We start from the raw sequence: 23,543 nt of genomic DNA, 5'->3' as shown, positions 1-23,543 counted from the left end.
CCCACTCTACTAAGTATTAATTCCGATCCTATAAACTTTGATTTTTTTTTTTTATTAAAAAAATGAGAATATTAATTGGGTATTAGAGGATGAGCCACAAAGTTTGACAGTAGAGGACTTGGAGATACTCCAACATGAATTAGCAGCTTGAATGAATAAAAAAAAAACCAAAATGATAATCGTTTGTTTGTTATGTTAATTGCAAAATTTACTTGTGCTAGTACATGTACTTTTCTTTTTATTTCATTTGTGGCCTTATACAAGAAGTTCAATGTGTGTAGATAATTGTTCCAAAAAAAAAATTGTATAAGATAATAACTTAAACTTTCAAGAGTTGGTTGAAGATGATGACAATGATGATGGAGATACTAGTAACTAATATGAATTTATGAATGAGGAGTGTATTGAAAATGAAAGATCTTATAATGAGGTTCATGCATTGGAGTTTTTAAATGAAGATAGAACTTCAAATTTTTTTTTTTTACCTCATATCATAATCAATGAGATTGGACCAACTACTGAGATGTGCAATGTGCATAGAATATGATTCGGAGTTTCAGATTTTTTTTTTTCAAAAAAATTGAAGACATGTAATATGGTTTTATTTAATAAATAATTGGATGTGATTCTATGACATCATTTTATTTTATGTTTCTAGTGTTGTTATTAGTGAAATCTTGATATTGGATTATTTAGGTGGCAAGTTAATTCTAATTAATAATTTAGACATGCTTTTTTTTTTTTTTTTTGTTCAAATTACATATTTATGTTTTTGATTTCTCAAACTTATTTAAATACCTATATATTTTTTATTTAACAATGGGGTTCAACCAGCAAGGGATGAACTAATGACTTAGTAACTTGACTTGTAGATCGAGTTAATGCCTAATTAGGTTTTAATAATTATGGAGTGAAACAATCAAAATGGGACAAAATGATTTGTATTTATATAAAAGTGATATTTAAAAAAAAAAATCATTTTAATGAATCATAGAAAAAGTTGCCTTTAGCATATATATATATATATTTGTTATGTGAACTCGAATGTCCAAAACTTTTTGAATATCTGACTATTCTTTTAAATCTAACACAAAACCAACTAATTACATAAAAAATCCTTGAAAGTTATCTCCTTAAAATTTATCTATATTATACTCTAGATGAGATATGTATCAGATCAAGAAGATGATGAATTCATCAAAAAAGAAAAAGAAAAAAGAGAAAAATATCATGACAAAAAATATTGGACTACACTATACTCTACATTGTAGATAGGAACTATTTGACCAAGTTGTCCTACTCTTTTAATGTGGTACTAGTACGACATGCAAAGTCATTTGAAAGGAAATGAAGGGCAATTTTGTGAGAAGCTGAGTCAGCTAAGGACGTAATGTCTAGGCTGCATTAAACGATTCCACCTCAGATTTGCAGAATCCCCATGTTACTTAAATGTTCTTTCTCTCCCACACACCACCACACATAGAAAGAGAGAGAGGGACGCCGAGACAGCGAGAGAAAGAGAAGCTTGAACAGCCTCCATTGCTACCATAACATACAGCCTTTCTCATTAGACTATCTCAAAGAAGAAAACTTTCAGAGTTTGAAAAGCATCACAGATATGGGTGAAGTAAGTTCTTTTATTATCACACAGAAATTGTTTTTTTTTTTATATATTTTTGTGTGTACATTTTTTTCTTTCTTTCTATCATTGTTTGTTTGAACAAGGACTACTTAATTTCTTTGTTTGATCTTCTTAACTGTCAAAATGATTTTGTTTGTAGCTTGGTTCCATGTATTTTGTGTTTATATATGTAGGTTATTTTTATAATTTTATATATGTTATGGGAGAGATATTTAAAAGCTCAAGTTTCTGATATTTGTATATATTCATGATATTTTCTTTATGGTACTGAAGGAGAACAAGGAAGAGGAAAAGAAAGAGGAAAGCAAAGAAGAAAAGAAGGAAGAAGAGAAAAAGGAAGAAAAGAAGGAAGACGAACCACCAGAGATTGTACTCAAGGTTGATATGCATTGTGAAGCCTGTGCTAGGAAAGTGGCAAGAGCCTTGAAGGGATTTGAAGGTCACTTCACTTCCTTATACTCATTTTATTCTAAAGCCATTTTGAATTTTTCACCTATCTAATTTGGAAATGCATGTAGGGACTAGGGAGAGGCCTTGTTTCTAGCTAGCCATTACTTTTATCTTTTTTTGTTTTTAAGTAAATACCTGTACCAATCAAAAAAAAAAAAAAAGTAAATACCTGTAACATGAGATCCATTAAGCATATTCTTAATCATTATTACGCTTTTGTTTTTGCTCCAAACTCTTAATCATTACTTTATAAAACCTTTTAGAGGGCATATATAACATCGTTCATTAGCCAACAAGAATTGGTATTTAACTGAGATTGGAAAATATATCATAATTTTAGAAATGTTTAACACGTTTTTTAATTAGAGAGAACATAATTTATGTGCACCTTTTTTTTCCCTATTTTTACCTACCATAGAAAAAGATTACTGCAAAAGTTAACAATGTTAATAATTATATAACTTTTGTTACAGGAGTGGAGGAGGTAACTACAGATAGCAAGACCAGCAAAGTGGTGGTGAAAGGTAAAGCAGCAGACCCAATAAAGGTATGCGAAAGGCTACAAAAGAAAAGTGGAAGGAAGGTGGAGATAATTTCACCTTTGCCAAAACCCCCCGAGGAGAACAAAGAAGAAAACAAGGAACAGAAGGAAGAGAAGAAAGAAGAGGTAAATTCTTAGATGGACAGTGTTCACACAAGTAATTTGCTGTTTCAATAAATTAACCATACTGGCACTCTAGCAGAGAATTTTACAGATTTTTTTTTTTTTTTTTACAATCATACCAATAGTTAAGATTAGTTAGATAGGGTACATAATAAAAATAAGTGTGTACCATAATAATAATAATAACTGTGTACCATATAGTACTAAGTATAAAGTATATCAAGATATCAAGTACAAGTATGGTGATAAAGTGATTATCAAAAAAAAAAAAAAAGGTATGGTGATAAAGTTTATTATTGCCAATGAATAGAAGATTGAATTCTAACTTAAATTAAAATAGATATTTAAAAAAAAAAAAAAAAAACTTGTGAACCTACATAATATATATATATATATATGATAGCGTCCAATTTTTTGGATTCGACAGCTCAATCAATGAATAATCATTCATGGACTCTGATAAGACCCTTCAATTTAACATCATCTTAAAAAATTATTAATATTTTGATAGAAAAGAACCATCAAGCCAAGGTATCATAAATTTAATGATTATCATATGAGACTGTTTGTTGGTAGAAATAAAAAAATGCAAATGATAGAGAGAGAAGGAGAAAGGGTGGTAAAAAGTAAAAAGAGAAAGAAAGGACGTTACAAGTATCTAATTTTATTATTATGGACCTAACTAAATGATCTTTAATGTGAGTACCAAAATAAGTTTCACAAATCTATTTAAACTTTAAACAAAATCTTTTTTTTTTTCTTCTCTTTCTTTCTTCTTTGTGTGTTTGTTATATAAAAGGAAAGTGATTATTCCATGTTGCTCATGAGAATGAAAACATGTTCTATGCAGCATAATTTGCCTCATTATATTTTAAAAGTTATTATACTTTTTTAATAGAATTTATAGTGTGTTAAAGTCTCCTTCCGTCTCCTCTCGTATTTTCAAATGATCTAGAAGGATCGCATTGGCATCATCACTCCTTCCCATTTCCTTTCCCTCCCTTTTTTTCATTGATTTCAAATTTCTCTCCTCTACTTACCTTGCCATCTACATTTCTATGTACTCACCACAGTCTAACAGTCTCAAAAATTGAGGTGATAATGAAATGAAGGCATGTAAAGTTTCCTATCGACTTTGGACTCCAGCCCACAAACCCACTTGCAAGTTGCATGGTTGTAGCCACTGTTTTCATGCTGACACATGAAAGTAACAAAACAAAATGGGCAGCAAAGGTTAACCCCACTACTTCTCTTTCGCTCTCCCAAGGCCCCAAAACATTGACCCCACTTAAATAGCTAGGCACATTTTACAATGACTGTCACGGGCTAGCTAGGCCAAAACCACAACCCACAAATACCAAAACTTATATGTACTGGACTGCAACCATCACGGGTTTTTCACCCCCCCTTCCACTCGTGCCTAGTTTAGCGGAGAAAATTGTTTTTTACTATTTCATTTATAGTAGAGTAATGTAGTAAATTTATGGGAGGAAGAGAGAGTATCGTTTTTTTCATGCTTCAAAAATATGGAGAATTTTCTCTAGTTTTCCTTTTATTTACCCACAATGAAAATCAACATATACGACATTGACCGAGAAAACTTTAAAGTTCATATTTGTGTTAGGATTTTCTTAACGATGCTTTAAGGTATGCGTTAGTAAATTATTTTTTAAAATTTTTTATAAAAAAATGAAAAAATAACTAATTGATTTAATAGTTTTTTCAGTTTTTCATAAAAAATTTTTTATTAAAAAATAGTTAAATGTATATCTTTAGAGTATACATTAACTGATCCTTTCGACTTTTGTGTTAATATATTAGTCCTTTTTATCGGTGTTAAATGTATTTAAAATAAGAAAAATATGAGCTCTTTGAATAGGCCGGTCGAGCATGTCTTGTAGGCAAGGCTTATAATTGTTGTACTCTTGTCCTTTGAAAGTTACTTCCTAACCCTATTTTGACCTTTTATAAAAGAATAAAAAAATAACTAATTGATTTGACAGTTTTTTCAATTTTTCATAAAAAATTTTCTATTAAAGGATAGTTAAATGTATGTCTTTAAAGCATATATTAACTAATCCTTTTGGCTTTTGTGTTAATATATTAGTCCTTTTTGCCAGTGTTAAATGTATTTAAAATAAGAAAAATATGAGCTCTCTGAATAGGCCGGTCGAGCATGTCTTGTAGGCAAAGCTTATAATTGTTGTACTCTTGTCCTTTGAAAGTTACCTCCTAACCCTATTTTGACATTTTATAAAAAAAATGAAAAAATAACTAGCTTTTTTTTTTTGAGAATAAAAAAAATAACTAACTGATTTGATAGTTTTTTCAATTTTTCATAAAATGATAGTCTTTAAAGCATACATTAACTGATCCTTAAAAGGTTTTCTATTAAAGGATAGTCTTTAGAGCATACATTAACTGATCCTTTTGGCTTTTGTGTTAATATATTAGTGCTTTTTGCTGGTGTTAAATGTGTTTAAAATAAGAAAAATATGAGCTCTCTGAATAGTCCAGTCGAGCATGTCTTCTAGTCAAAGTTTATAATTGTTGTACTCTTGTCCTTTGAAAGTTACCTCCTAACCCTATTTTGGGATCTTCAGTTTACTTGCCGCCCAGTGCCCACCCCACAATACGAAATGTAATTCAAACAAGAGTAGTTGGACCAAACATTAATTGTTCATTAAAATGCTACCCCAAAAATCAAAGAAATAAAGTACTATATACTTGCATGACATGACAAGCTTATTTAGGATTCGCAAAATACTTTAATTAGTTAAGAGTCTTGTAACTTAATTAGTTGACGCTTTTTAATATTTTTAAAAGAAACATTTACTCCTCTCATACATTGTTTAAATATAAGATGGATTTTAAGATGATCAAAAGTTATCAAACTTGATCGTACTCATAAATATGAAGAATTAAATATGGCTTATGAATCATTAGACAAACACCTTATCATTGTTAAGACATTGAACATCTACTACCCACTCTTTTTTTATTAATGTACTTATTAGGGTTTTTGAATTAAGTAATGGGAAAAATTAATAGATGCTTTAACTTTTAATAGCATTGGTTTAAGAACTATTTTTTAAAACTTTTATCAAAAAAGAAAAAAAAAAATTACTAACTTTTTTTTGCTGCTTTTTATATTTACCATGAAAGTAATATTCAATTTTTTAAAAAATAGTATATTCATAAATGCTCTAAAGACACCGTTTTAACATAACTCTAAAGTAATCTTAGCCTCTTAGTAATATTTATTAGTGACACTACAATGAGAAAAGATTTATAGAAAAAAAAAAAAAAAAAAAAAAAAAAAGACTAATTGTTTAGAAATAATTGTATTTGACCAAATTATTGAATCTCCTTTGTCAGCCTCCTGCTGTTGTAACAGTTGTACTAAAAGTTCGAATGCATTGCGAAGCATGCGCTCAAGTTTTACAGAAGCGAATCAGAAAGATAAAAGGTACGGTACATTTGTCATTAATCACTATCATTTCTTACTTATCTAAAATTACTAGATCATGATGTCACCTTCTAATCGTCTAACACTACCCTAAAGATTATGCCCAAATCAGAGTATACATGCTCACAAAAATTGCCTTATTTTTTTATTTTTTATTTTTATTCCATTAAATTGGGAAAGTCACCACACTTTTCCTATCTGGTTTCTCAAATACAAAATTAAGTGAACAGTTTAAATGGTAAAAAGGTAAAGAACAATATCCCTTGCCTTTAAAATGGAACTGATATAACACTGCGAACCTTTATGTGGCATTTGGTATGGAGGAATTCATATTACTCTTGGCATTCAGATTCCTAAAAATGTGATTCTTAAAAATGTGATTCCTTTCCATCTGGATGCCTAGGAATGTAGCTATTCATATGTTTAGTTTCATTAGAAATCTCTTAAGATTCTTAGGAATGTGAGATGATAATATTTGGTTTATTCCCAAGAATCTTAAATGAATTATTTATTTTTCCCATTCTATTCTTAGATTTGAATGTTCGGTTTAATATTTTATCTTAATTGCTTAAATGATAAGGAAAAAGGGTTAAAATTGCCAATTTATAAAAAATACAATTTATTTTAAGTTTAGGAATCTGGATACTCACATATTTTAAAGGGAATCCACATTTCTACTTAGAGGGGTTTAAAAGGAGAATCCAAATTCCCCTGGCATCTGATTCCTTAGCGCAATTTGCAACCAAATATGGGAATCTTTAAACATTCTTGAGAATTCTAAAACATTACCCTGTACCAAACGCTATATTAGTGCGATAGTCACCCTACAAGTATAAACATTTGTGGAGTGTAAGGGACAAGAATCCATGTTCAAGTCTTCGAAAATAAACTTCACATACATACATTTAGATTATGTTAGAGTAGAAATCTATTTTAGATATATATATATATATATATATAAGGAAATGTTAACGAGTACTCTTAGGGCATTGTTTAACAATCCATTTTAGGAAAGTTTTTACATCACTTTTTTGGGAAAAAAATAGAAATTATGTATTCAGGGAAAAAAAAAAAGTTATTGATCCATTGGGCCTAACGCCATTTGCAATTTTTAGATCTTTTTTGTAGTTTAGGTGGCCAAGGTAATTTGTGGGCCTTCAATTTATAATGATAGGAGGCCATGACAGAAGTAAATATTTGAAAACTGAGATTTGGAGTTTCTAGAGTAATAATCAATGTTAAATAATTTAAATTAAAAAATCACTTTACATGTCTAAACCTATACAATTCTATATAAGAAAAAATATAATAATAATATAAATAAATTTAAGACCTTGTTTTTCATAGATAACAAATGCAATAGAATCTCTAAATTTGAACCACATATTCTTAATTTTCATTTCTTCTAAAATATAATAATAAAAACATAGTGTCCATTTCTCTAATTCTTCAAATAGAAAAATACAAAAAAAAAGTTTTCTTTTTGAAAAAAAAAGTTTCAATTAAAAATATTTACTGAATATGTTTTGGTTTAATGAACTAATAATTAGAGAAAAATAATAATGATTCAATCATTTATCTATATCTATATATTTATTGGGAGCAGTTTGGGTTTAGTGTTCAGTGGCATTGAATCTGTTAAAATAGTAACATGTGTCCATTTTTGAACACGTGTCACAATCTGACCGAGTCCATTGCACTAAAAGTACTGGACCTAATCCTGACCCATATTTATTTATACTATTATTTAAGTAGTTTCTATTTTTTAAGCTAGCTTTCAAATCGTGGACTCTAAATTTTTCATGTCCCAATATACCCCCAAATTTATCTATTTGAAAAGTTTAAATAATCGGGTTAGATAAATAAAATTACAAATTTAAAAAATCCCTCGTCTAGAAATCTAAACATCCCATGTTTCAATTTCAATTTAAATAACGATCCTCATCCAAACCCACTATCAAGCTGTTATATTCAACTAAAACTTATTCATTAAACCAATCAAAAAGTTTATCCACTGACAAACAGTTACAACCATTTAAAACTTCACCAATATCTATATACTCTCATTTTCTTTTAAAATATAGAATTTTTTAAGAACGCTAGCACACAACAAGGAACAGGAAAATTGGATGCCCCTTGTTCCTAATGAGTTCTGGTAGGTCATTCTTTTGGTTACTTTTTTGCCTTTTTAATTCTTTTATTAGTTTCATGCTTAAACGATGATTTTGTTGAAAACCATCTTAGACCAAGAGTTTTAAACGTCTCACTCATATTTTTACTAATATTACGCATTTAGAAAACTGATATAAATAGAAGTGTCATGAGGCTAACTTCAAAAAATAACAAATCCACACATGAACATATGAGTTTTTGGTAGCTAAACATGTAAACCTCAAATTTGGATGAAATAAAAAAGAGCGAGTTACGTATCTTATAGAAGTAACAAGTGCAAGAAAATGATGTAATCAACTGATCATTTACATAAGAAAAAGAAAATAAGGTAGTAGTCATTTACATAAAATGCTATTTAAAAAAAAAAATACAATATCAGCGGGCCATTAGATAAAATTTACATAAAACTTTTTTTTTTTAAGTATATAAGGGTGGAGGAGGATTTAAAAAGCTAGGGGCTCACCTCGTTTCTCTGTTTCAAAAGTGTTTAAGGGCATTTACATTAATCTCCCTAAATACAATAAGAGATCAATTTAAAGGGTGAATCCCAAAAAAACACCTCCACATTGGCTTCCCTATATATCCTCTAAAATAACATTTTACTATTTTGCTTCTTTAAACACGTTTTTATTTTATTATTATATATATTTAGTGTCTCAGTAATTGATATAAAAAAAAAAAAAAAAAAGCATTTTGTATTTTGAAAAGTGAAAAAAAAAAAGAATAAATAATATTTAAATTAATAAAAAAGAAAATAGAATAGAGAATCAGATTTGAGTGTTTACTAACGCAATTAACTAAAATAGATAAAAGTAAATTTTTACTTAAAATACAGAGGAAATTTTTTGAAAAGTCGAATACTCAAAATCCGCAATTCCTTGACAATGATTATTATCTATCAGTTTCAAGACTAACATCATATTTGGATTAGCCTGGCTAGTTTTGTTTCTTTAGTGGACTGAATAATAATGAATATGAAAAAAAGAAGTTGATTATACAATGAAGTTGATTACAAGTGTTTCTTTACTAATTGCTCTTGCTCTAATCAAAAGATAATTCTCCCCTGAAGAAGATTCTTTTCTTTAATAGTGATGCATGCAATCAAATCTATTCGTATTGCATGTCAACTGTCAATCACTTTTTTTACTTTAATTTGGATAAAATTTGTTCGATTCCTTTCGGTTATCTTTTTGTATCCAATTATACCAACCCAATCCAAAGTCCAAACTCCACACACGTGTGAATATATTTCGGTTTTTATACGTGAAATGGATTATATAAAATCATTCAAATTTTACAACTTAATATGTTATTTTAAGCACAACAAGAAAAAGTAATCAAGGACATTACAAATTTCATTATATAAAACTTACAAACCAATGTTTCAACTTTCTTGTCATCAGTGGATTCTAGTTAACTCAACTGGTAAAATCTCTGATGGTTGTATGGAGTTCAATCCCCACCTACACCAAAAACTGATTGGTGTTTTGAACTGATGATAAAGATCTATCATCAGGAGCGGATGCCATAAGTTGAAACTCTTTAAAAAAAAAAAAAACTTTCATGTCAGCAATTATAAAAAAAGTAATTAGGATATTTATTATATTATTGAAGTGATATTAATCACATTCATTGTTAACTAATTTTAGTATTTTCCATTTATTAATTATATTGTTGATGTAATACTAATCATATTCATTGTCATATAATTTTTAAATTTTTTTTTTAACTATATTAGTAGTAGATTTAATATTCCTTTTTGTTATTAGGTTAGGACTTTAAAAGCCAATCAAATCTGAAAGGATGTCTTCTCAAAAAAAGAAAATTTGTCTTTCTCAAAAAAAGAAAATTTGTCTTTCTCAAAAAGAAAAAAATAAAATCTGAACGGGTGGATAACCACGGTCACTCAAGTAATTTATATGTGTTCTTCTAAAAAAAAAAAAAAAAAGAGTAATTTTTATGCCTAAACTTGGATGCCATGTAGAAATAAATGGTAGATTACATGGGTCAACTTTTGCTTGAGCATAATTCTCTCATTTTAACAACCAAACTTCCAAGGTTTACTCCAGTTTTAACCCTCACCCGATTACATGGGTCAACTTTTTCTTGAGCACCATTGATATAGATGCATTTTATTGTTTGTGTTGCTAAAAAATAACTTTTTAGCATTTTGAGAGCTTTGATCAGTTTGTTGTGAATGCTCTTAGTGCTTTCTAACAAATGAGACTCCGGGAATGTAAGAATATAAAATAAAATCCATATTGGTACAAACACTTGTAAAAGATGATGCTATGCTAATCAAGTATAAATGAAAAGAAACTTAACGAGGATTTCCTTAGGTCTTAGTAATGGTTGATCATAACAGCGAAAGTCATGTCGAACAGCTTGAATATAAGTTGTTGATTTATAATCATGATTCATGAATATTCCCAATAGTTCAATATTAACCACTGTAGTAGCCATAGAGCACCAAAAAGAACACACACTATATATGTTAGCAACTGTATTGAAGTCCCTATTGGATGCACTTTGAGAAGTTGGACTGTACTGCAGGCGTTGAATCAGTGTCAACAGACCTAGCTAATGATCAGGTAGTAGTAAAGGGAGTGGTGGAACCAACAATGCTGGTTGATTATGTGTACAAGAGAACCAAGAAGCAGGCTTCAATAGTGAAAGATGAAGAAAAGAAGGAAGAAGAGAAGAAAGAAGAAGAGAAGAAGGAAGAAGAAAAGAAAGATGGTGAAGAAGGCAAGGGAGACGATGACAAGAAGAGTGATATCAAGAAAAGTGAATATTTGCCACCCAAGTACTTGGAGTATACGTATGCATATCCTCCTCAGATTTTCAGTGATGAGAATCCTAATGCTTGCTCTGTTATGTGATTAATGCTATATGTATGTACCTTTGATGTAGTTTTAGTCTGCCCTATGCAATTTTCTAATATGTACTTAGATATGTTAATAAGACATTGGCAAGAACAGAAATCAAGGGGGCTATGCCGACCTCGGCATCCCATATAAATATTATGCGTCTTGAGGTTTGAAGTATGTACCTGTGGACTATGGACATCTCTAAAAACTGGCAGTACTGAGCAATGTTGGCCTAAGTTTTTGTATCTAAGAATTTGGCACAGATAGTTGTGTTTATTTCATTAATAGTATTTTAGACAATGAAATTCATGGGACCCCTTGATTAGAAATAAAAAGATCCTAAGAATTTTAACTATTTTATACTCTGAACAATAAGTTGAGAATAAATTTAATTTGGATCTTTACTACAATAGTAGTTTGCCACATTAGATTTTTCCAAATAATAGTATAGAGACTATCACATACAATCAATTCAATTCTACAAATAAATTAACATAAAACAAAAAATTAAAAAAATCGTACAATCATTCAGTACCCCTCTCTCTCATCTTTTGCCACCTTAACCGTCAGTGTATTTGTCACCACAAGATCACAATTCCTAACAATTTTCCTCCCTAAGATAAAATACAAGGTGTTTCGGATGCATGCATCCTCACACTCACATGAGAGTGGATCCTAATTTTCCTCCCTAAGATAAAATACAATGTTGTTTCAAATGCACGCATCCTTCCATTCACATGAGAGTGGACCCCACACTCCCTTACTAGTCCGTAACCCCACTCTCTTTTTCTCTCAAACCTAGCTCTCTCTCCCTCTAAAGTCTAACCCTATTTGTTCTCTCAAGCTCAGCCATAGGCCCATAGTCTAGCCATAGCTCTTATTATCTCTTGGGATCACTTTTCTCAATCTAAGCAAATAAAGCGTTGGGCCATATGCTATGGCCTTTAGCATTTACTAGCCGTTAATTGGTTAAAGTTTGATATGGTCTGTGTTTTAATTAGTAAGTTTTTTGGATTGCAGATCCCTTGTGGCACAACCGTGACCGGAAATATTTATTAAGAAACCAACGTGTTAGTGTGTTGATTCCTTGGCATGTAATGGAGAGCTCAACAGCAGGAACATGTTAGGACAATTGTCCGGCTTTTTGCTATACTGTAGATTATTGGGACATGTTGGGCTTAATTCACTTCACGTATTTGTAATTAAATTTTATGTGAACTCTGCAACTGTGTCTAACTCATTCAATTCTTTCATGCCAAAAAAAAAAAAACAAAAAACAAAAAACAAAAAAATTGTAAATTATATGAATCAGGGGTGGCGATGGTTTTTTTCTTTTTGAGTTTAATGTCATAATTTTCTATGTTTTGAGGATATTTTGGACATAAAAAAAATATGAATTCAAACAAGGGAAACTCCTTAATTAAATATTAATATAGATAAAAAAAAAAAAATCTAAAAAGAGCAGTTTTATTTTCTTTAAAAAAAATTTTGTTTTATTTGAAATTTGAATTGACAAAGAAATGTGGATGAAAAAAAAAAAAAACTTTTTTTTTTTTAACTTATCTAAAATTTAGGCGTTTTTAAATTAGTAATTTGACATGTCTAACCCTATTATTTAACTTCCTAAGTGAAATTGAGGGTATTTTGAGCATCCAAAAATAGGAATCCAAATTAGGAAAATTAACCTCTTAAATAGTACTCCTAATACAAATATTTTAAGAATGGTTTCAAATTTAATCTTATATTTTTAAAGGTTTCAAATTAAACACTAAAGTTTAAGACTATCATAAATTAAATCTTATAGTTTCTCTATAGGTTCAATTGGAGTTTTAAAAATCGTATAAATTTAAATCTTGAATTTTTTTGGATTTGCTTGAGTTTGATTGGGAGCTTAAATTGATACTAATGATGTACAAAAGAAATCAATGGACCACTTGTCCAAAACTGGAGGTTTGGAAGACTTGTACACAAAAATCACCCATCCAGAGAGCGGTGTTGTGTCAGCCTAAGCTCCTCTAATGCTTAAATAGAACTCACAAACACCCAAAAGAGTAGTTAGCAATGAAAATTCTAGGCTTTTCTCTTATAACTTGTGAGCGTGGCTAGTTCTTTATATAGGCGTCATCATCTAACCATCATCCTAAAAATCTATTCCTTTTGCTTAATTAATTGAAACATGATGCGGGGAAAATGAGCTAACATATCAAAATATGCACCAATTCCGAATTATCTGGGTTCGTGGAGACTAAGGCCCTGTTTGGATGGTGAGTGATTGATATCTCATCACTCATCACCCAAAAATCATTACTCAAAACTCGTCATCCTATAACTTATTTTTTAGGGATAATTACACTTTACCCACCTGTGGTTTACCTCTAATTCTAAGTGCCTACCCGTGGTTTGAATTTTGACACTTTGCCCACCTGTGATTCTCACCGTTATTGTGCCGTAACCCACCTCTCTACTTTCCGTTACTCTAACACAGAAAATGTAAAAACAAAACCCCAAACGGATCAAAACACTCCTCACATGAAGAACATACACAAACACATGAAGAACATACACAAACATGGATTGAAAAAAGCAAAGATCAATTTCAATGAAAAAAGCAAAGATCAATTTGGCATCTGAAACTTTTTTCTCTTTACATATGTTTAGTATGAAGCAGTAAGTTTTTCAAAAACCTATATCGCTCTCACTCAAATCTTGAATATGAAGAACATACCAAAAATCTGAAAAATTATAGGAAGTTGAACCCAAAATAAAACATCTAAATCATCAATAATAAAAAATCGAAACCCACTGCCCACTGCCCACTGCCCCTGCCACCAGCCACCACAACCCACTGCCATAGCCACCACCACCCACAATCTCAAACCCCAACCACCAAAACTACAAACAAGTCACAAACCCAAAATCAAACCACAAACAAATCACAAACCCAAAATCAAATCACAAACAAGTCACAAACTCTAACCCATGACTGCTGAACCACCAAAACTGCAAACAAGTCACAAACCCAGGCAGTGAAACCGAGTGGTGGCATCGGGATTTGGCGTCTCTGTCGGGTTTTGATTCGGATTCTAGTACCTGCACTTCTTGGCTATTACGGCGAAGCCACATGTACCAAAGCCATCGCAACAAACAAGGACGAGTTCTTTGAAGGAAGGGAAATACTCAGCGAGATATTTCAGATCTTCGTTGGTGACTGACATGCGTTTCAGGTAGACTTTTTTCGAGCCAAGGATAGGCGAAGCTCAAGGCGGCGACCCACAGCGCGAAGTGGGCCCCCTATTCCAGCGACATGAGGTTGAAGTCGACGAACCTCGATCTGCCCTTGATGGCCACGGCCCGAACCCGAGGGAACCGGGACATGGCCCATCTAGGCGAGACGAAGTAACAGTTCCCGATGAAGAGCTCGGATCGAGTCAGGGCCTCGACTTGACACCACGACTTGCAGACTAATGAGGCGGCGTTGCGGTCCCCCCGGGAGCTGAGGAACTGGAGCACGTTCTTGAGGACATTCTAAACTCAAATTGACTTCTAATTTAAGCCAAAAAAAATACCCATAAGAAATAAAGAAAAAATAAATTCAAATTATTAACTTTCATACACCATTCAGATGCATTTGAAGTGATTTTTCTTATCAAAATTAGAGGGTTTGAAATTTAAATTTCAAAACAAAAACCTGGAGGTGCAAGTTAAGAGATTGGACCTGATGCTGTGTATATTTGGATTCAAGGTTTAACATCACTTGGAATTTTCCAGTGGGTTTAGGTGGTGCTCAATACTTGGTTCGATTGCATTTCTATGATATTGTTAGTCCTGCACTTAACTTGCTGTACTTCAATGTATATCTCAATGGGTACCTGGCTTATGAGGATCTTGATTTGTCAGTACTTACGTCCCATGTGCTTGCATCTCCAATCTATATGGATTTTGTTGTGGATCTTCGTTGCGTTGGTTGGGAGTGAGTGAGTTTCGGGAGATAATGAGTTTTGATCCATTTGGGGTTCTGTTTTTTACCTTTTTTGTGTTAGAGTAACGGAAAGTAGAGAGGTGGGTTACGGCACAATAACGGTGAGAATCACAGGTGGACAAAGTGTCAAAATTCAAACCACGGGTAGGCACTTAGAATTAGAGGTAAATCACAGGTGGGTAAAGTGTAATTATCCATATTTTTTATCATTTGAAAATTCCTAACTTACACACAATGCTATTTGGCCCTTAAACCTAGTTGAGTTTTTTGAAAACTCAAAAATCTCAACCTTTTGTGGGACCCACGGACTGACTTGGTACAATGGAAACAGATTGCATGGCCTAACTCATGGGACGTAGCTGGGATCCGAATCATCCACCATCTTATAAAGAGGGTGTGTTGATGACTTTGCGGACAAGAGTAGCAAGACAATATATCAATACTTATCAAATAAGATATAAAAGTTTAGGGTTTGATTTAAAACTAAGGAACTATAGCATCCAATATGTAACAATCTTAATTACAGAGTTTAATTTGAAACCATCAACATCAAAAAAAAAAAAAAAGAAACCATGCCTAAAAATAATACAAGGTTTTTGCGTAATATGCGCATTGAAATTTATCGTCCACTAGGCTCTAGCTCAGCTAGATACTATGGATGAGAAGCTACCAAAGAGTACTTGATGTAGCTTGTCCACATATTATTATTTTGAGGTACAACTGATCTGACATCATATTGATGCACATACATGCATAACTGGGTTTGCCTTGGACACTTTACCTAACGGTTCCTATCATTGCATGACTTGAGCAGAAAAATATCTTATTCTTATGAATTGAACTTGCACATTGATCGGCTTGACCAAATAAAAGCACTGTTTGACTAACTTGTCCATTAGTTTTTTCAAAGCCCTCATGGATATTTGATATTCTTGGGCATGAGCAGATAAACCCATTCCTCAGAAACCTCTCACAACACTGGACCTGTTCTTTATCAGCTTTGTAGGCTGCCTAGCATTGGTTACAGAAAACTATTTTCTGCTTGGTTCAGTGTATAGTAAACATAAAGGATCATGGTTTTGGTATAGCAAAATTTATCACGATTTTGAGATGGTGCAGCCAATATGGACTAGAAGAAAAAAGAGCCCAAGTTTGTGATCCTAAAATATTAACATGAATTTGAAAGATATTTGATTGGAGGGAACAATTTGCATTTCCACTTATGGTGCTTATAGTGCAGGTACTCATCAAGCAAAAAAAAGAAAAACAAAAAAGTGCATGTACTCAAAGAAAATATTTACAAATTTGAAGGTTTAAAAGGAGTGGACAATGGCTCATGGAATGGAAGAAGCCTTATCATTTTTAATGGGACACTTCTTGTATCTTCTATGGATGCCACACCATTTGAACCACTCATCCAAGATGCCTATGGTCCATATTACTGTTGTCAAGATCGAGTGGCGAGAAAAGATCAATGAAATGATGCACGGCCATGAGATTCCTCTGTCACTCCAATTCCAAGAATCAAACGTCTGAAAGAAAATGATGCTATCATCTCTTTGCATGCGTGATGCCCCCTTTGTGTCTTCTGGGGCTGTTCAGAACCAATAAACACTGGAGCCTACAGAATTCATCAGCTCCAGCTAGCTAACACCATAATAGTAAATGATTAAATCTCATTATCCTTGAAAAATGTTGTACTGTTTACAATGCATTAATCAATGCAGCCATGCAATTGAATTTATCAATTTAGGAATCCAAGGTACAACACTGACTTTTGCGCTTTACATGCATTTGCTATTGGTTTGGGCTCCCTTTTAGGACTCCTTTGAAACTGAAATGCATGTGGAAAATTACATTGTGACTTAAAAACTCCCAATATGAAGTATTTTTAGCACAGCATGGTGTGGTGGACATTATGGCATTCACAAAGTTGAAGAAGACAAATTAATGGCGTGTGGCGTGCAAAGGTAAAGGTATTCAATTGCAGGTTTAAGACAAATGGGTCAATTGCAAGCTGGCTGTGTTGGACCACATGGTCATTAGTGGATCAAACTTTAAAGCTGAATGAGAGTGATAGCTTAAGTTCAGGCTAAGCAGAAAAAAAGATGAAGCAGACTGGTTTGGTCCATTCGTTGAGAGTGTTGTGGTGGGGTGGTGGTACCCCGTGCGGCTGTAAGTGAAACGTAAAGAATAGTAAAGGTATACTTTTTATGCTGAATGTTATGGTTCTCTCTCACTTTGTGCCGTGACTAGGTGGATTGTCTTTCTATAGGGGACCCTTACAAGATTCCGAACCTTCAAGTAACAATAAGGCCCAACAATCACATTCAAATTTGGATTAATTAGGCCTTCCATCCTGCTTTCAACAAGGGGTTCACATCTATGACTATCAGATTACTAGATTAGTATGTAACAAAAGACTTGAGCCCGAAATCTCATGAATCATGAGAGGCCGAGAAGTTGTCAGGTACTTTAATCCAGACAAATATATTGAAAAAAAAGAAGAAGATATTTTTCTTGTGTGAACAGCCTTTACAAACTTTGAACATTACATGCGAAAAGCGAACTAAATGTTGGCTAGATTTATCTAAAAAAGAGTTTTTCCATGCCACTCATTTTTTTTTCCCTTTTTTTCTTGAAAGTGCTGGCTTAGTGTAAATAAAAACATTGCTATCGGCTTTCTCATGCCACTCATACAAAACATAATTTCAATCCATCCATATACCTTCTTACAGATTTGCTCCTTTTCTTCTTCTTCTTCTTTTTCATTTTCAAATGAGATGTAGCCATCACAGAGCATAAAGCAATGAAAAGGCCTTCCAAAATGGCCCAAGTCAAACCTAGGCCAATGATGTATCATTATTAATTGGTGTTGCAAGAGAATTACACAAATTTATCAACTTGTGTTCCATCACTACTAGTCAGTAATGAACAATATTGACAATAGAATTGATTTAAGCGGTTCCAAGTTGGGCCTTTAGTTCATCTTCTGCATAATGATACACATACCCCATACCCCTTTGTAGTCGCTTTTCCCACCATTTAGTGGGGGCATAGACACCTCAATTAACATCATCATTATGCTATGCAAAGTGATAGGTACAACATGGAATCTCTCAAATATCAAATTATCTATCATGCTGCATAAATCTATCATTTAGCTATGATGCAAAGTTAATTAAGAGAGTCTTTGAATGGTTTTCCACAAAGTGATTGGCTGAATAATGGTTCAAAATATGATTTCCATTTTCAAAAAAACAAATATAGCCCTTCGAAGTTAGAACTTTGAAGTAATGTGAGTTGGTACATGGACTTTCGATTTGAACAAATAACCCCGAATTTTAGTTTTATAACAAATTAAATCTTTTGTATAATCACATGATAAACACTTAATTTTTTTTTCCCATATCATCAATAATTTTGAAATGACATTAGTATCGTGTATTCATTATGTGACTAAATTTGTTAGTTTTAACATAAAATGCTAACATATAAGGTGCAGTACTTGTGAAGTTATAAACTTATAATGATCAAATTGATACTCATATCAAAATTCAAAGGTGATATTTGTACAAATTAACTTCTGTAATGTCCGATTTTTGGTGTTTCTAATAGTGGATTCAATCTTATTCAAATGTTTTCAAGAGGCAGAATTGACACTTCTTTTTCCATTTACAAGGTCAACACCCCCACCTTCTAATGTTGCCATGCTTATTTCATTTAATGAAAACTACAATATTCTAATTGCGGCCAAGCATAAGCATTTCCTCATATAATGAGAACTACTCATTAAAATCACAGAGACAAGAGCCAAATCCCATCTTTGGTCCAAGATAGATTCCCATACCTACCGACCAAAAATAAAAATGTGCTTCAATTTGGAAATGGCTTTGATTTTTTTGATATGGGCCTACCTAAACTATCAAAAACGCTATAATTTTTCTCACCCCCTCCACCACCAAAAAATAATAGCAAAAATTATTGGAAGGGGGTGTATTACATAGGCCTAAACATAACTTTAATCTTCAATGAGCTATTAAGCATGGACAGGTGGTTTGTTTTAGACCGTCGATTTGGGCTTAACCTTGTTACCTGATAAAGAGCCCTCGTGGTTCTTTTCCTACATAAAATTCTAATTGCCATGGGAAACCTCTTTTACCCGATTTTTTTGCTCAAATGGCAGGTCATACCTACCTAGCAGAAGAGAAAGATTTTATTTGCAATTCCAAACATCTTTGCAAAAAGCATTTTATTAGTTTAATTAAACTTTAAACCATTCGTGAATCAGAAATGATTTCCTTCATCAAAGGCCAATAAAAATATAGCACTTCGTCTATCTTACAATAGACTAGGCCAACTTACTGCTTACTGATTTTGTATTGTTAAATGAAGTTTGCAAAATGACATACATTTTTAATGTAACCAAAAAAAAAAAAAAAGTCTAATAAAAATATTTTTAGACGAGCTATGTATGATTCGAGCTATCTTATACTTACATTTAGGGGTGTGCATAAATCAGATTGGGTCAGGTTGAAGAGCTTTTTCAATCCAACCTACTGTGGTAGGCTAAAAAATATCCAACATAACCCAACCCAACCCATCATAGGGGTCCAACCCAACCTACATGGATCGAGTTAGGTCGGGTTGGACCCATGGGTTGGATTTTTTTTAATTACTATTATTATTATTATTAAATTGAACATTAGAACACCACCACCACAAATAAGAGCAAATTTATAATCAAATAATCCTGAGCATAACACCAAACAAACACAAATTATATGAGAAGAACTTAGGATTTAGGTTTTATTTAGGAAGAGGGGAAAAAAAGTAAATAACAAAATTATATAATATATATTTTTAATATATTTTCTAAATTTTAAAAATTTATTAAATATAGGTGGGTCGAGTTAGGTTAGGCGGATTTTTAAATCTCATGACCCGAACCCAACCCAACCCATTGTAAAAAAAAATAATAATAATAATAAATAAATAAAATAAAATAAAAATTCATAACCCAACTCAACCCACTAACCCTTAAAAACCAACTCAACCCGGTGGGTTGGGTTGGGTTAGGTTAATTTTGACAAATTGGTAGATTTACTGCACACCCCTACTTACATCCATCTTAGTCATTTCAAGAAGATTGTTATTTTTTTCAAAAGTTTCATCTATGGTAGGATAGATGAAGGAGTAATCATTTTCTTTGATAGAAAATGCAAGCAAAAAGTATGTTATAGTCTATGCTTGTATGATAAAAGTATCCATGTGAAACTTGCTTGGGATGGATATTTATTCTTCTATTTCCTCTAAAAATTTTTGGATAATTGATTATAGTCTTTATACAATAAAGAATGGAAATTTAAATTTTGATTCTCATAATAAAAGAGACTAGGGCATGCTGACAAACTACGAGACTCTTGACAGATATTTCATCTTTTATTTAATATAAATAGAAGTGAACTTTACCATTCAAAAAAACCCCTCTCATTTTTGTTTATTATATTGAGAATGAAAAGGTAAGAGGATGAAATTTATCAGGATATATCCTAAAATCCACTTCAAAAGATGTACTCTTAGGTGTTGCCTATTGTCGAAATGTTTTCCATTACTTATGTCTTAGGTTGCGTTTGTTTAGGATGACTGAAATTGTTAGTCAATTTGCAAATAATTTCCGTTTAACCCAGTTAGCCATAAAATAAAGACATGTTGGGCGTAAAATGTTATACTCTTTTATTCGCAATCATAACATTTTACACCTCATCCAAAACTTAACCCAACCTCCACACCACCACCCCCTACTGTCAGCAGCCCAACCACCACACCCCAAAACTCCTCATTTTTTATCACAAGTGTGTTGCGTATGTTTTCTGGCAAGTTGTTAATAATTGAAGCTAAACTAAAGGAAAATGAACATATAATATAAAGGGCTTCAAATTATGTAATCTATGTAATGTTACTCCTCACCAAGCAAATGGCATAGAGAGCGACCCGTGAGGCAATAAGGCCCACTTTCCCTTTGTTTGATATAAGTAAATGTGATGCCCTACATCTTTCAGGACTTTATAATTCCTTGTCCTACTACTCTTTGGCTTGTGCCAGCTTGTGTGTGAAGTGTGAAATGTGAACCATCAAAGTTTTTTTTATTGAATTATGAGTTCCCCCCATGGACAAAAATTTGTCCTCTTCTATCTCTTTTATTCTCATTTCAGGTACACGAACACTCTAAACCCATACTTGTTAATTATCTCTCTCTTAGAATCTCAAATAAGTTGTGGAGAAAGAGATAATTGATGGGCCATGGCAAGAAAATGATAGCATGATACTCCTTTGTGAACAAGTTGATTAAAGAGAGCATAATTATTTTTGCAAACAAAATTTTCTTCTAAATCAATAATATCATTAATTGGAAGAATTTTCCCACAAAGTGATTTAGGGGAAATTATGTGTTTTGATTTTTTTTTTTCTAAGCCTCTCATGGGTGACAAAAGTCATTATTTAATGTTTACATAAGTATGTATCTGGCCTTTAGATTCGTTAAGCACTAATATGAGAGGGACCCTCAAGTATAATTTCCCATCATATATAACTAGTATGTAGCCCCGTGCTACCGCACGGGAATGGATATTTTATTAATCATGAGTTTATTCATGTTTAAAAAGCTCAATTAAGTCTAAATTCATATTATTAACCAGAAAATTTCATTAACAAAACTTAGCAGTATATATATTTTACACAGAAAGATGAACCTTGGTGACAATGTTTATCCAAAAGATCCATTCACGCTTTTGAATCTTCAATCTCTATTGGTGATTGAAATTTTCACAGCTTAAAAAATTTAAAATTAAAAAAAAAAAATCCTCAGATTTGTACTCATTTTGTAGTTTTACGATGGGTCATTTTGTAACATGATGGACATTTGTGTGAAGAAAAAACCTCTGAAGTTCCATGGTAAATAAAAGAAATTCTCTCCAATCTCTTTTTATAGAGAGAGGGATTTGTGCGTGTTTTTATTCATCCTTCATAGTTGTATTATCACGAAGCAGGTCCAATGGATTTAGATTGGTACTACCGATTCCCAAAGCATGAGTGTTTAATGTGTTATTAATTTCATCTCATTGGCTTATGCACATGACAGCAAAATTAAAAATAATTAGATTGTACACGTGTATAGTAAAATTGGACTCCAATTTTAGATTCTAATTGAACAATTGGAATGATAATATATGATAGTAATAACAATAGGAAAATTCAAATAAAATTTCAAATTAAATTGTAACAATCTGAATAAAAAATTCCAGTAGAAAGACAGGGTGGAGTGATCCACTCCAAGAAGGCGACCAAACTTGCGTAAATATAGAATAATAAATCTCTCTCCGGAAAATTTACATTGTTCATAATCTTTACCTTCACTGAACATTTTAAAAACATAGTGACTCACATCTGCCATCCAGACATCTACAGCCGGGTCCTCTCCAATTCGCGTGAGATTCCATTGATCACTAAGTTCCTTTGCAGTCTGCAAAAAGTATCATCCATCGGTCCACAGCAGTGCTTTCTTCATTTTATAGGTGCCAAACCTGAACAAAAAGCCAAATATAAGGATAGTGAATTTTAGGCATAATGTGCATCTAATCAAATGTAAACAAAACTCAATGTCAGAACCAAGAAGAAAGCACTTTAATCCGAAACTCAGTGCAAATGTAAAGATGCAAACTTTGTAAGCAATTTATAACAAAGATGCAAACTCTGGCTTTGCTATCTTTTTGGAAATTATGCAATGTACTCAAACCAAGTTCTTATCACCGATATTAATCTCTTTGGTTTTCGCGTTTGACTACAAAATCAAGAAAAAACTTAATTAGCACAGTAAATCACTTGACCCGATACATAGAAGTGGTTTTAATGAGAATGAGCCTACATACATTTAGCCACATGATGCAAAATTCAACTTTAATTTTAGATTCTAGACACATGGCACAAAATTAGAGTTCTAATTTGGAATTCAATTTCACACTCTCTCTGCTTCACCTATTATTTTATATATAGATTACTGTTTGACCCTTTTACCAAGAAATCAAAATACCCTTAATTTATTCACGTGCCTTGTGTCATAGTCGGCCCATGACATTTTTTTTTTTTTTTTTATAGATAATTACAAATTTAGAATATGCTGCTAACTCACAGCTCGAATCATTTCCCCTCAGTCCCCTAAGTATTTTGTATATGGAGAGGTGTCAATTCAACTACAAAGCCTTTGGCGGCCCATTACATTCATATAGCAGTTTCCATCT

General features: G+C 32.1%; 1 protein-coding gene across 2 annotated transcripts; it reads left to right on the top strand.

Moving 5' to 3' along the window:
* The first annotated feature begins 1,397 nt into the window (after positions 1-1,397).
* LOC126726894 (heavy metal-associated isoprenylated plant protein 7-like) lies at positions 1,398-11,529 on the top strand. Of its 2 annotated transcripts, XM_050432307.1 has the most exons (5): positions 1,398-1,627; positions 1,916-2,081; positions 2,566-2,759; positions 6,135-6,225; positions 10,951-11,529. In XM_050432307.1, the coding sequence occupies exons 1-5, from the start codon at positions 1,619-1,621 to the stop codon at positions 11,277-11,279; spliced, it is 789 nt and encodes a 262-aa protein (XP_050288264.1). In that variant the 5' UTR covers positions 1,398-1,618; the 3' UTR covers positions 11,280-11,529. The 2 variants fall into 2 exon arrangements, with proteins under 2 accessions (XP_050288264.1, XP_050288263.1); XM_050432306.1 differs by lacking the exon at positions 1,398-1,627 and having other exon boundaries at positions 1,904-2,081.
* The last annotated feature ends 12,014 nt before the right edge of the window (positions 11,530-23,543 follow it).

This window comes from Quercus robur, chromosome 5 (genome assembly GCF_932294415.1).
Source record: "Quercus robur chromosome 5, dhQueRobu3.1, whole genome shotgun sequence".
In the NCBI taxonomy this organism is placed as follows: domain Eukaryota; kingdom Viridiplantae; phylum Streptophyta; class Magnoliopsida; order Fagales; family Fagaceae; genus Quercus; species Quercus robur.
This window is presented reverse-complemented; position numbering and strand designations above follow the sequence as displayed.